The sequence below is a fragment of the Macrobrachium nipponense genome, chromosome 25 (assembly GCF_015104395.2).
Source record: "Macrobrachium nipponense isolate FS-2020 chromosome 25, ASM1510439v2, whole genome shotgun sequence".
Lineage (NCBI taxonomy): Eukaryota > Metazoa > Arthropoda > Malacostraca > Decapoda > Palaemonidae > Macrobrachium > Macrobrachium nipponense.
Window position 1 is genome coordinate 36,526,001 of NC_087214.1, and position 13,329 is coordinate 36,539,329.

Consider the following 13,329-nt stretch of genomic DNA (forward strand, 5'->3'; position numbering starts at 1 on the left):
ATAGTAAAGTTTTCTAACAATTTTAAATGATATTTCAGGTTGAAACGACTATAGGCTTACAACGCGGCGTAAGAACGGAACCAGACGTAAACTGAATAATGCTTGTAATGAAAAAATTATAAACCTGGTTCAAAGCTATGTAAATAAGTGCAATTGTTAAATGTGGTACCTTAAGTAAATAGAAACTCATATAAGCATATGGGAATGGAATATAAAACTTCATCCAAAGGACAAACCCTTGGACCTAAGACATCATTCAATGCTGAAAGGGAAATTGAGAGTACAAAGGTTTGAAAAGTGTGACAGAAGGAAAACCTGGCAGTTGTGCTATGTAAAAATTGTTAACAGAAGATGGAAAGTAAGATGGAAGAACGATAACGTAAACAGAGGTACACAAAAGGAATGAAAGGGGTTGCATCTAGGGGCCGAAGGGCTACTACAAAGACCTTTAGTAATCCCTATACACTAAGTGAGGTGCACTGAGGCACTTGCCCCCTAAAGGGACAAAGAAGAAGTGAAACTTACTACCACTCAAACTATCCACTAAACCCCATATTAAAGGTTTTATTCTATAGGAAAACAGTCAGTTTGAAAAGTCTGGTGACGGATAAAAATAAAAACGGTAATGTCGAGATACAGCGACATCCTACGACCACCTTACCTTCCATCATTTTTCCCCATTGGTTCGTCATATTTGATGCCAATCCAGATGCCTGGTTTGAAGTGCACTTTACCGTTATACATGACAACACCCCTGCGTGTTGCCTCTCCTTGAATCTTGACCTGAAAGTACATTGCACATTGAAAAACCTTTGACAAACAAATACAAAATAGCAAAACATTAACCCTTACAGGCCAGGCTGAATGAAAATTAACACTACCGAGATAGTATCTACAAAACTTTCTGGTTGGTTAAAAAAAAAAAAAAAAAAAGAAAAGAAGGAAGAGATGCAAATTAACACGGTATAAAGAGAGAAAAAATTCCAAAAAATTTTCTGTACCTTCCAGGGGAAGTTGAAACTGGAAATATCCTAGATACACAAATATGCTAATTTTAGCAGGTTACACATGTCCTTTCATAATGGTGAACCCCCTTGTTTGCAGACTCACGTATTCGCGCATTTCTCTCTGGAACATGCACCCTTAACATTCTCATTAAATTTGCCTATTCACAGTATTTTTCTATGGAAAATATCCACAAGTTCCTGGTTCTTTTTCTCAATTTCATCATAAAATTCACTTTTTGTGATAAAACTATTAAAAAATATAGTTATAAACATTTTTAATGGGGTTTTCTTGAGTTTTAACTAACAAAATAGGCAGATTTAAGCATTTTTATCGGGGGTCTGGTACCCATTCCCCGCAAATACGAGGGGAACACTGGGCAGCTCACATAATATCATAAGAGAAAAACTAAATTCAGCTACAATCCCAAGTATATTTGTGGTAAAATATTCACAAGATGTAGTACTGAGATGAGAAGACATAGTACCTTTTAGTGAGTTAGAACTGTAACACCTCAATGGAATGCCCAAGAATTGAACTTGCGGCCACTGAGGTGGCAGGCCAAGCTCAAACCGACCACGCCTCTGAGGTGCTAAGTGCTCGTGTGAGGTGAACCAGGAAGTTACATATGCAATTACAGGAGATCATGCCATCCATTACGGGTCAAATTAAAAAAAAACATGGACGTGAACTTCCTGGGGTAACGATAGTGATAAAACACTGAAACAGACTTAGGACAATTAGCTCTCCAGATCACAATCAATTTACATTACTGGCCAAGTTCAATCATGATACACAGACACCCTCATCCAGACTGCTAATGAAAGAGTCTGAGCTCCTTCTCTCCAGGTTTGCTTTCGACAAAGAACAGCATTTTTTTTAGTAACTGAATAAAAGTTGATTCAGTAAGGACAGCTGAGTGATACCATGTATCTCCAACAGGGATGTCATTTCCTTTGAAAGCAGTTACTCCTACACTCTTTGAGAAAAAGGGACACAGAGTTTGCAGAGAACACACAAGAAAATCATAAATACTGTCACTGACACCACAACTCGTACCTCACATCTGCTGTCGACTGTGATGGCGCTGGCCTTCTCCTCTTCGGCCTTCTCTGCTGCTATTCTCTCCTCCTCCAATCTCTTCTGTTCCTCTGCGTCGTACTTCCCAAGCTTGTTCTTCATCAAGTAAGACCTCACACTATCTGAGGGAGATTCAAAAGTCACTGGGGTATGTTTGAGGGATATAGTGTCTCATTATGCAAAAGCCCCTCCGTCTCACTCCCAAAATACCCTTGACAGTGAGCCTCCAGTATTCTCATTCTCCGGATTTGCGGACCCACGCATGCGCAGGAAATTCGCAGTATTTTTCTATCGGAAATAACCACAAATTCCTGGTTTTCCTATCAATTTCATCATAAAATGCACTTTTTTGTGATAAAACTGTTAAAAAAACCAGGCACAAACACTTCAAGTGGGGTTTTCTTGAGCTTTGCCTAACAAAATAGGCCATTTTAAGCATTTTTATTACAGGGGTTTCAACTATTTGCAGGATGGGGGTCTGGTATGCATCGCCCGCAAATATGGGGGGACCACTGTACCAAGAATTGCATCCTGTATCACAATTACTAGCTTCAACAAATGCAATCTGTATCATAAACAGTAACTAAAACAATTACAATCTGTATCACACTTAGCAGCATCATTTTACACTTCTACGACACTGCAAACAAACACTTACCATTTCGCTTGGTGTATTCTTCCTCTGATAACTGAAACTTCTCCACTTTTGACAGGTCTTCGAATTCACCTTCCCTCTTACTCGAATCAGTTACCTTAAACGAGACCAAGCAATTAATACACTTAAAATAATAGTTACACAATCGCGATGAAAATCAAACAAAGCAAGTCTAAAGAACTGTAACAATTATTACGTATTATCACATTAAGAAGAAACCTATTCATGTGGAACAAGCTGCGTCAAGCAGTGCCACTTTTCTTAGTGATTTGTGCATAAAGATTGGGACTGCTAACAGTTCTCCATTTTGTAAACATTGATATTTTTCAACAGAAAGTGTCAGAACACAAAATAAATTAAAATTTACATTTTGGATGAATCATACATCCTCTTAAAGGTAGCTTATATCTCCGTGCTGATAGGCAAGGAGATATATAATCTATCTTTAACAGCAGCTAAGTATCAAAATAATAAATTTGATTATGAAATTTATACTAAAACTCAGGGAAGCAACTGGGTGGCTTCCCTAAAGCACTGTTCTTCAATGAGGACAATAAAATGGTCCGGTAGCATTGACACTGTCATTACCACTGCTTACATAGTGGTGTATGCCCACAGCTTACAGAAGGCTGTGTATGCCCAACTGTGTGCTGCCACACACAGGGAAAACTGAGGTGGACCCCAAAACATTTTTTTGTGAATCTACTTCAATGCTTCACTTTGTGCATGAGTGCCCCAAGTCTGACAAGTTACGAAACTACTTTTTCTAAGTAATGAAACTTGAATTTTCCTAAGTTATGAAACCTGAATTATTTCGAGTTGCAAAACCGTAATATCTGGTTGGGAAGGGAACTAGGGTTTCCAAGTTTTACAAGAGAATGGAGTTAAAGCACAACCTCGTACGATAGTAGTACAGGCAGTCCCCGGTTATCGGCGGGGTTCCATTTCCAGTGGGGTGCTGATAAGTAAAAATTGCCACTGACCGAAACTCGGCGATTTATGGAGCTTATGGTGACGATAACCGGTTAATAGCGCCTCTGTTAAGTATTTTATGGCGACATAACTCTATTATCGGCACCTTATAGCGCCAATAACCGAAACCTGGCCCCGGGGACTGCCTGTATACCAACATTTATTCACCAAGACAACAGAACTCACATGGATTCTGTAGTTCTCCTCGACATTGTAAGACCCTAGTAATGCATTGTCGTCACTGAGGGCGCATGCATGTTTGTCATTCTCGTCCAAGACCTCCAGGGACATGGATGCAGCAGACGCCCCTGTGATGAGTTCCAAGCGACCCTGTGCATGAAAAAGTTTTTCATATTATCAAAACTATTATTATATTTTATTATAAATTTGTTAAAACAGATCAAAAAGTTGCATTTCTAGGACTAGGAAGAAAGTTACAGTAATTAAATTGTTTGATATCACTGTAATTGAAAGTGACATTTTTATAGTAAAATAGGATTTTATGTATACTTTACCAAGTAGTTACATAGCTATAATTTCTATCTGCATAGAAATATAGCTATGAAACTACTTGGTAAGTTGCATAGATAAAAATGATATTGTTATAATACAATAAAGTTTCATACATACTTACCTGGCAGATATATACATAGCTAAGACTCCGTCGTCCCCGACAGAAATTCAAATTTCGCGCCACTCGCTACAGGTAGGTCAGGTGATCTACCGGCCTGCCCTGGGCGGCAGGACTAGGAACCATTCCCGTTTTCTACTCATATATTTTCTCTTCCCCCTGTCTCCTTGCGGGGAGGCTGGGTGGGCCCTAATCGTATATATCTGCCACGTAAGTATGTATGAAACTTTATTGTATTATAACAATATCATTTTCATACAATCAACTTACCTGTCAGATATATACATAGCTGATTGGCACCCTTCGGTGGAGGGTAAGAGACAGCTACTTCTGGAATAGACAGGTAAACAACATATGTTGTAGGTATAAATAAAACCTTGGTTCCTACCTGATAGGTGGTAGACTTCATGGGTGTTTGCCCCGTAGTCTGCATCACTTCAAGAAACTTTAGCGAGATATGTGATCTATGGCCAAGAATTCTTGTGGGTCTGCCGAAGGGGTCTTATCCACTTACTCGGCAGAGCCTGAAAGGACTTTGTCAATGGGTGCTGATCCACTTATATGACAACACACCTTATTAAGGAGCACACAACCAATCCCGACCACCTGATCCTAACCACCATGTTAGTATTAAAAATTGCTCCGAGTTATCCCCAAACTCTTCGCAACAACCATAACTCAAACCAAATTGCACACGCACACAATAATTTTTCCAAAAAGTTTTTTTTATGATACTCATCTAATAAAAGATATCACAAGAGTTCCTTACTGAACGAAAGTGACTGGCCGCCTGTGCGGCACCTGCACCTGTTCAGCAGAAAGTCTAGAACATATCTATTAGACTTATGTATTAATTAAGGATTGGTGTTAGCTCCTGTACCCAGGATTGTGCCCGCAGACACGAAAGGACCTAAAGAAAAACATTTTTCATAGGTCACACGAACGTCCTTCAAATAGTGAGAAGCAAACACAGAATTACATCTCCAATATGTCGCTTCCAAGATATTCTTTAGTGACATGTTTCTCTGAAAAGAGAGAGACATAGCCACTGCTCTCACTTCATGAGCTCTTACTCTCAGGAGTTTGAAAGAATCATCCGTGCAAGCCTTATGAGCGTCCGTAATGACGTTCCTGACAAAAAAGGCTAAAGCATTCTTAGACATAGGTCTTGATGGATCCTTCACCGAGCACCAGAGACCTTGTCTAGAACCTCCCAACTGTTTCTTTTTCTGCATGTAAAACTTTAAAGCCCTTACTGGGCAAAGAGACCTCTCCGATTCCCTGCCGACGAGACCCGATAAGCCTTTTACTTCGAAGTTTCTCGGCCAGGGATTCGAAGGATTTTCATTCTTCGCCAAGAATAATTCTTTGAAGGAACAGATGGCTGAATCTAGATTGAAACCCACTTTATCACTAAGAGCGTGCAGCTCACTAACTCTTTTCGCCGTCGCCAGTGACAAAAGAAACAAACATTTTCTCGTTATGTCACGAAACGAGGCCAAATGCAGGGGTTCAAATCTCGCTGAGGACAAGAACTTAAGTACCACGTCGAGATTCCAGTTAGGGGAGAAGTAATCTTAGACTTCCTGGTCTCAAAAGATCTAATCAGATCATGTAGATCTTTATCATTTCCCAAATCTAGGCCTCTATTCCTAAAGACGGCCGAAAGCATACTCCTATAGCCCTTTATCGTGGCTACGGAGAGACGCGATTCTTCTCTCAAAAATAACAGAAAATCAGCGATTTCTGTTACAGAGGTACTGGAGGAGGACAACTTCTTCGACTTACACCACCTTCTAAAAACTTCCCACTTCGATTGGTAAACACGGATAGTGGAAGTTCTCTGGGCTCTAGCGATCGAGCTTGCTGCTTTGCTAGAAAAGCCTCTCGCTCTGACAAGTCTTTCGATAGTCGAAAGGCAGTCAGAGCGAGAGCGGGGAGGTTTTGATGAAACCTCTCGAAGTGTGGTTGTCTGAGATCCTTCCTTTGTGGGAGGGATCTGGGGAAGTCTACCATCCACTCCAGCACCTCTGGGAACCACTCTTGAGCTGGCCAAAAGGGGGCTATCAGGGTCATTTTTGTCCCCTTTGATGTCACAAACTTCCTGAGCACTTGCCCCAGAATCTTGAATGGGGGAAATGCGTAAACGTCTACATGAGACCAATCTAGCAGGAAGGCGTCTACTGTTAGAGCTCTGGGGTCTTCTACTACTGAACAAAAGACTTCCAGTCTTTTTGAGAGGAACGTGGCAAAGAGGTCGACATGAGGAGTCCCCCAAAGAGACCAGAGATTCCGACAAACTTCTGAGTGGAGGGTCCATTCGGTATGAAGGACCTGGTTCCTCCTGCTCAGCCTGTCTGCTCTCACGTTCCTTACTCCTTGAACAAACCTCGTCAAAAGAGAGTTGTTCCTTTGAGATGTCCACAACAGCAGGTCTCTTGCGAGCTCGTAAAGGGCATACGAGTGTGTACCTCCTTGCTTTCGAATGTATGCAAGGGCGGTTGTATTGTCCGCATTCACTTGGACTATCTTGTTCCTCACTAAAGGTTCGAAGCTCTTTAGGGCTAGGTGTACGGCAAACAGCTCTTCGCAGTTTATGTGCCAGGACACTTGAAGAGCATTCCAAGTGCCTGACACCTCTCTCTTTCCCAAGGTTGCTCCCCAACCTTTTTCCGACGCGTCGGAAAACAATACAAGGTTTGGGTTCTGTGTTTCTAGGGAAGTACCCTTGTTTTCCTTCAGTGGGAGTAACCACCATTCTAAATGGCGCTTCATCAGAACTGGAATGGGAAAACTGTCCGAGAGAAGCCCTGTCTTCATGTTCCACGATCTTCTGAGGAAGAACTGAAGCGGACGGAGATGAAGTCTTCCTAGAGGAAAGAACTGTTCGAGCGAGGAAAGAGTCCCTAATAGGCTCAACCATTCCCTCGCCGAAGTACGTTCCTTCCTTAGGAAGAGAGAGACTTTCTCTAAACCTCTCGTTAGTCTCTCTTGAGAAGGAAATACTCGAAAACCCCGAGAATCCATCCGAATCCCCAGATAGACCAAGTTCTGGCTGGGGATCAGTTGGGACTTCTCGAGGTTCACGAGCAATCCTAAGGTCTTTATCAGGTTTAGTGTCACAGCCAGGTCCTCCAAACACTGTTTCTCTGACTTTGCTCTGATGAGCCAGTCGTCTAGGTATAGAGATATACTGATTCCTATCAGGTGAAGACATCTCGCCACATTTTTCATAAGGCTCGTGAAAACCTGAGGCGCCGTAGACAGGCCGAAACACAAGGCTCTGAATTGGAAGATCCTTCCCCCCGTCATGAAACGGAGGTACTTCTTCGACGAAGGATGGATCGGGACGTGAAAATAGGCATCCTGGAGATCCAGAGACACCATCCAGTCCCCTTGGCAAAGAGCCGCAAGGACTGATGCAGAAGTCTCCATGGAGAACTTCTGTTTCTGAACAAACTTGTTCAGAGCGCTGACATCCAGAACTGGTCTCCAGCCCCCCGAGGCTTTCGCAACCAAGAAAAGACGATTGTAAAACCCTGGGGAGCTTTGATCCAGCACTAGCTCTATTGCTCTCTTGTCCCACATTTGATCCACCATTTGTTGAAGAGTATCTTTCAACACAGGGTCCTTGTAATTGGCGGACAATTCCCGCGGAGTTGACGTCAGGGGAGGATTGTCCAGGAAAGGAATGAGGTATCCTTTCTGTAGAACAGACATTGACCACACGTCTGTATCTATGAGAGTCCAGGCTTCCGCAAATCCCTGGAGCCTGGCACCTACTGGTGTTTGGAGGAGCGCCACTTCACTTTCCCCTTTTAAAGGGATGGAAAGAGGCTCTACCTCTCTTCTCAGTCGCTTTCCTTTTAGCGGTAGCTCTAGAGGGAGGGCCTCCTCGAAAGGGCCGAACAGGCGTAGAAACACCTTTCTTGTCTCCCACCATCACTGGTCTCTTCTTCCTGGATGATTGCAGGAGAAGATCCTGTGTCGCTTTCTCCGTCAGAGAACGGGAGATGTCCCTCACCAACAAACTGCGAAGGGAACAGAAAGTCAGAACCTGGGGAGCGTAATAACAAGGCTGCCCTTTGCGAATGAGACACCGCTTTAGTCAAAAAAGCGCTAAAAACAGATCTCTTCTTCAAGAGACCTGCTCCAAATAAGGAAGAGACTTCCCCTGAGCCGTCCTGTACCGCCTTGTCGATACACGACAATATTGCAAGGAGTACGTCCGGATCGAGTCCTTCCGAGGCATGGGCCTTCTTGGACATCACACCCCCAAGGACCAATCTAGGAAGTTGAAGACTTCCAAAATGTGAAAAAGTCCCTTGAGGAGATGATCCAACTCCGAAAGACCCCAAGTTATCTTAGCAGTATGAAGGCTATGTCTCCTGGATGCATCTACCAGACTGGAAAAGTCAGCTTCAGCCGAAGCTGGGAGAGTGAGCCCCATATTCTCCCCAGTCTGGTACCAAATACCTCTCTTGCCCGTAAGTCTAGCGGGAGGCATGCAAAACACCGTTCTGACTAGCTCCTTCTTGGTTAGCATCCAGCTATCCAGCGACTGAAGAGCTCTCTTCATAGAAATCGTCGGCCTCATTTTCAAAAAAGCCGACAACTTCGGCGTCTTGGAGCATGAAAAAAGTGAACGAGGAGAAGGAGGAGCGGCAGGGATCAATGCATCTCCGTATTCCTGCAGAAGGAGAGCTGTCAAAACTTTATAGTTAGACAGCCCTTCTCTGCCGTGAGTCTCGTCTTCTGAGTCCTCTTCCAATATAGGATCAGAAGGAGAAGTCAATTCTCGTTCTGGGTCTTCCTGCCCAATAACTCTCTCTACGGGAGACAAACTCCTAATAGGAGAGGGGCTAAGAGCATGTACAGAGCTCCTCTGTAACAATACAGACGTCTCGCGCCTGGTTAGCTCCTCGCGCTTGGCTGGCTCCTCGCGCCTGGCTGGCGCCTCGCGCCTGGCTGGCGCCTCGCGCCTGGCTGGCGCCTCGCGCCTGGCTGGCGCCTCGCGCCTGGCTGACTCCTCGCGCTTGGCTGGCGCCTCGCGCCTGACTGATGCCTCGCGCCTCTCTAAAATCTCGCGTCTGGCTGACGCCTCGCGCCTTTCTGGTGCTATATCCTTGTATGGATGATGCTTGTCTGGCGCCTCGCGCCTGGCTGCGTCCTCGCGCTCGGCTGACGCTGCTGGTTTGGCAGACGTATCACGTCTGGTTACATCCTCACGCCTGTAAAGTGTTTCGCGCTTATCTGGCGCTTTAATCCTGTAAGACGCTTCTCGTCTGGAGGAAACCTCGCGCTTGACTGGCGCCTCGCGCTTGTCTGGCGCTTCAAAATCGTCCAAAGAGTCTCTATCAGAAGAGATCTCAAACGCCTCACGTCCCACAGGAGCCTCACTCCTGGCGGGAGAAGGAAGACGAGACTTCTTGACAGGAAGCCTCACGTCTTTTCTACGAGGGGGATCCTTCGAAAGGACTCCTACCAAGGCGGATAACTGTTCTTGCACAGCCAAAATGATCCTCTTGGAAGCTTCTCCGGCGTCTTCTTGAACGGGAGAGGGAGACCTCGAAGGAGTTTTGTCCAAGCCATGGGACGTCAAAACCCTCTTAGCCTTCTTGATCGAGGGAGGCGCTTCTTCCGAAAAGCGTTCGGGGCTAGAATCCAAATTAGGATCTTTCCAGTGCCTTTTCAGGGGCCTGGACAGGTCCGAATCCTTCCACCCTCGTTTAGGAGAGGGAGAGGCGGACGAAGAGAAGCACTCTCTGAGGACGCTTTTCCTATAGCGGTCCTGAGCAGTCTGTCTATTTACAGAGCCTGCTGAAGGGACGCCTGACCGGGGGGAATTCTCCACAACCTCCGTACGGCTTTCGACTTTCCTTCTCCTCTGGGCTTGGGAGCTTGGAAGAGGTCTAGGCCTGGGAGCGTCGCAGAGACGGTCAGACGCCCCCTCCACAACACTGGGGACACTCACTTCACTAAAATAGTCACTTTCACAATCCTTACCTTTCATGGCAGCCATTTTGGATTTCATCCTGTGAAGAGTAGCTTTCAGTTCAGCAATTTCCGAGGCCGAATCTGAATGTAAAGCCAGTGAGGGCCCTGATACAGAATTAGAATCAAATGCATAGTTAAGAGAAGAGTTAGAATCATTAAAAGGCTCAATAGGCCTTGTACTACTACCCGCACCCTTAGATGCCGCCCTTCTGACTCTATCCCTTTCTAACTTCTTCAAGTAAGAAGTTAGAGTCTTCCATTCCTCAACATTCAACCTTTCACACTCATGACAGGTGTTAGAAATAGAACAATCAAAACCTCTACATTTGCGACATACAGTGTGAGGATCAACCGAAGCCTACGGTATCCTCACCTTGCAGCCTACATTCACACACACTCTCACACAACCACTCGAATCAGACATTCTTGAAGAAAAATCAAAAGCAAGTCCAAATCCAGTCCACAGTAGCGAATGCCAAAACAACGATCCAGGTACGTCACCAAAAGTCCACAAAAAGATGATCAATTGTCTAGAAAAGCGAATTCCAGTCAGGAGGTGGCAGCAACGATGTTGATACCACCGGCGACAGAAAATATATGAGTAGAAAACGGGAATGGTTCCTAGTCCTGCCGCCCAGGGCAGGCCGGTAGATCACCTGACCTACCTGTAGCGAGTGGCGCGAAATTTGAATTTCTGTCGGGGACGACGGAGTCTTAGCTATGTATATATCTGACAGGTAAGTTGATTGTATGAAAATGACATTTTTATAATAAAATAAGTTATGAATACTTACCAGGTAGTTTTATAGCTATAGTTTCTATGCGGATAGACACTATAGCTATGTAACTATACTCTGTTTTTTTCCATCTGTCCATCCGCCTGTGGTGGTCACACATAGTAACACTGCGTCCCGGGCTTTAAATAGTTACGCTATGTGTAAGTTTTAGGTAAATAAAAGGATATCTGGCAGTACATTTGCAGCTGAAAAGTTTTAATAATTTACTGTATGCGAATTACACCGTTAATATTCGAAATAGGATATTATTTAAAGCCCGGGATGCAGTGTTACCATGTGCAAACACCACAGGCGGATGGACAGATGGAAAAAACAGAGTATACTTGGTAAGTTGCATACATATGAGTACATTACAGTACAAACATGAAGTTTTTATGTTAAAACAAAGTTTAATGTATACTTACCTGGCAGGTATATATAATTTAATGCCCACCCTCCTCCCCTCAGGAGACAGGGTTCAGAGAAAATCTGGCCAAAGTGGGAACGGTAACTGGGTGGTGGTTGCCTGAACTACTAATAGGTTACTAGCGTTTGCCGCGAGATTTGAAAATTTCTGCCAGGTGGAACAGAGAATATAGCTATATATATACCTGCCAGGTAAGTATACATTAAACTTTGTTTTAACATAAAAACTTCATTTTAATGTATGACACTTACCTGGCAGGTATATATATAGCTGATTGACACATTTGGAGGTGGGTCAAAGACAGCAACATTATTAGAGTATAAATAATTAAAATTATCAATTTACTCTAGGTTCCTTACCTGCTAAGGTAGCTGACTTCATAAGTCCTGCCTCTAAGCCTGCTTAAACTTTAGGAGCTCTCAACAAGGAAGTGTCCTGTATGTTGAGGAAGCTAAGACTGGAACTGACAACTAGGCATGACCAATGTGTTGACAGAACCCTACAGCCCTCTTATGCCACGGCATTCAAGCTAGTAATAGATCATTACCTGAACTACGCACACACACCACACCAAGATAATACAAACCAGACTGATAAAAGTAACCAACACTTTTCTCAGACGACCAACAAACACAAGCACCATCACCTGATAAAATTACTTAGCTTAAAAGAAGGTTATGGGGTGGTAACTCCTTTGCCCAATACTGTACCCGAGGACACGTATGGACCTAGCGTCTGACAATTATCAAAGGTTGTCTGAATATCCCTAAGATAATGAGACGCAAATATTGAATTAGTTCTCCAAAAAGTAGATTCAATAATCTCTTTGAGGGCTAAATTCTTTTTAAAAGCCAATGAAGTCGCAACTGCCCTGACTTCATGAGCCTTCACTTTCAAAATACCGAAGCTCTGTTCTTGACACAACATGTGAGCTTCTCTAATCAACTCTCTCATAAAGAAAGCTAGAGCGTTCTTTGTCATGGGTCTACTGGGGTCTTTGACTGAACACCACAGAGCATCAGAATTCCCTCTGATCTCTCTTGTTTTCTCAATATAAAAATGTAATGCTCTCACTGGGCAGAGAACTCTTTCTTGCTCATGTCCCACTAACTCAGAAAGACCCAAGACATCAAAGGATCTTGGCCAAGGATTAGCAGGGTTCTCATTCTTGGCCAAAAAACCTTCCTGGAATGAACACACTGCATTACCATGTCTCCATCCCACTTTCTTTGATATGGCCTGAAGCTCACTAGCTCTCTTAGCCATTGCCAAGGCGACTAAAAAGATAGTTTTCTTAGACACATCTCTCAGAGAGGCTTTCTCTAAAGGCTCGAATTTACTAGAGGTTAGATGCCTCAAGACAACATCGAGATTCCAAGCAGGTGGCCTGCATTGGGGCTGTTTCTTAGTACCAAATGACCTAATCAGATCTCTAAGGTCCAAATTATTAGAGATATCCACATCTCTGTGTCTAAACACTGAGGTCAACATACTTTTATAACCTTTGATTGTAGACACTGACAATCCTAAATCCTTCCTCAAGTATAGGAGGAAGTCTGCAATTTGGGTCACAGAGGTACTGGATGAAGACACTTTCCTCTTCTTACACCACTTCCGGAAATTCTCCCACTCCGACTGATATACTGTGATTGTGGAGGTTCTTCTGGCTCTAGCCACTGCACTGGCCACCTCTCTAGAATATCCCCTCGCTCTGACAAGACTTTCGATAGTCTGAACGCAGTCAGACCCAGAGCGAGGGTATTCTTGTGAAATCTGTCGAAGTGGG

At 43.9% G+C, this 13,329-nt stretch overlaps 1 protein-coding gene across 1 annotated transcript in view; it reads right to left on the reverse strand.

Moving 5' to 3' along the window:
* The window catches only part of LOC135199370 (tubulin-folding cofactor B-like), a 53,785-nt gene that overhangs the window by 495 nt on the left and 39,961 nt on the right, over positions 1-13,329 (reverse strand). The window contains exons 3-6 of the mRNA XM_064227347.1: positions 3,899-4,042; positions 2,744-2,837; positions 2,065-2,207; positions 662-783 (exon numbers count right to left, since the gene is read on the reverse strand). Of these exons, the coding sequence (XP_064083417.1) occupies positions 662-783; positions 2,065-2,207; positions 2,744-2,837; positions 3,899-4,042 (503 nt within the window). The remainder of the gene's footprint in view (positions 1-661; positions 784-2,064; positions 2,208-2,743; positions 2,838-3,898; positions 4,043-13,329) is intronic.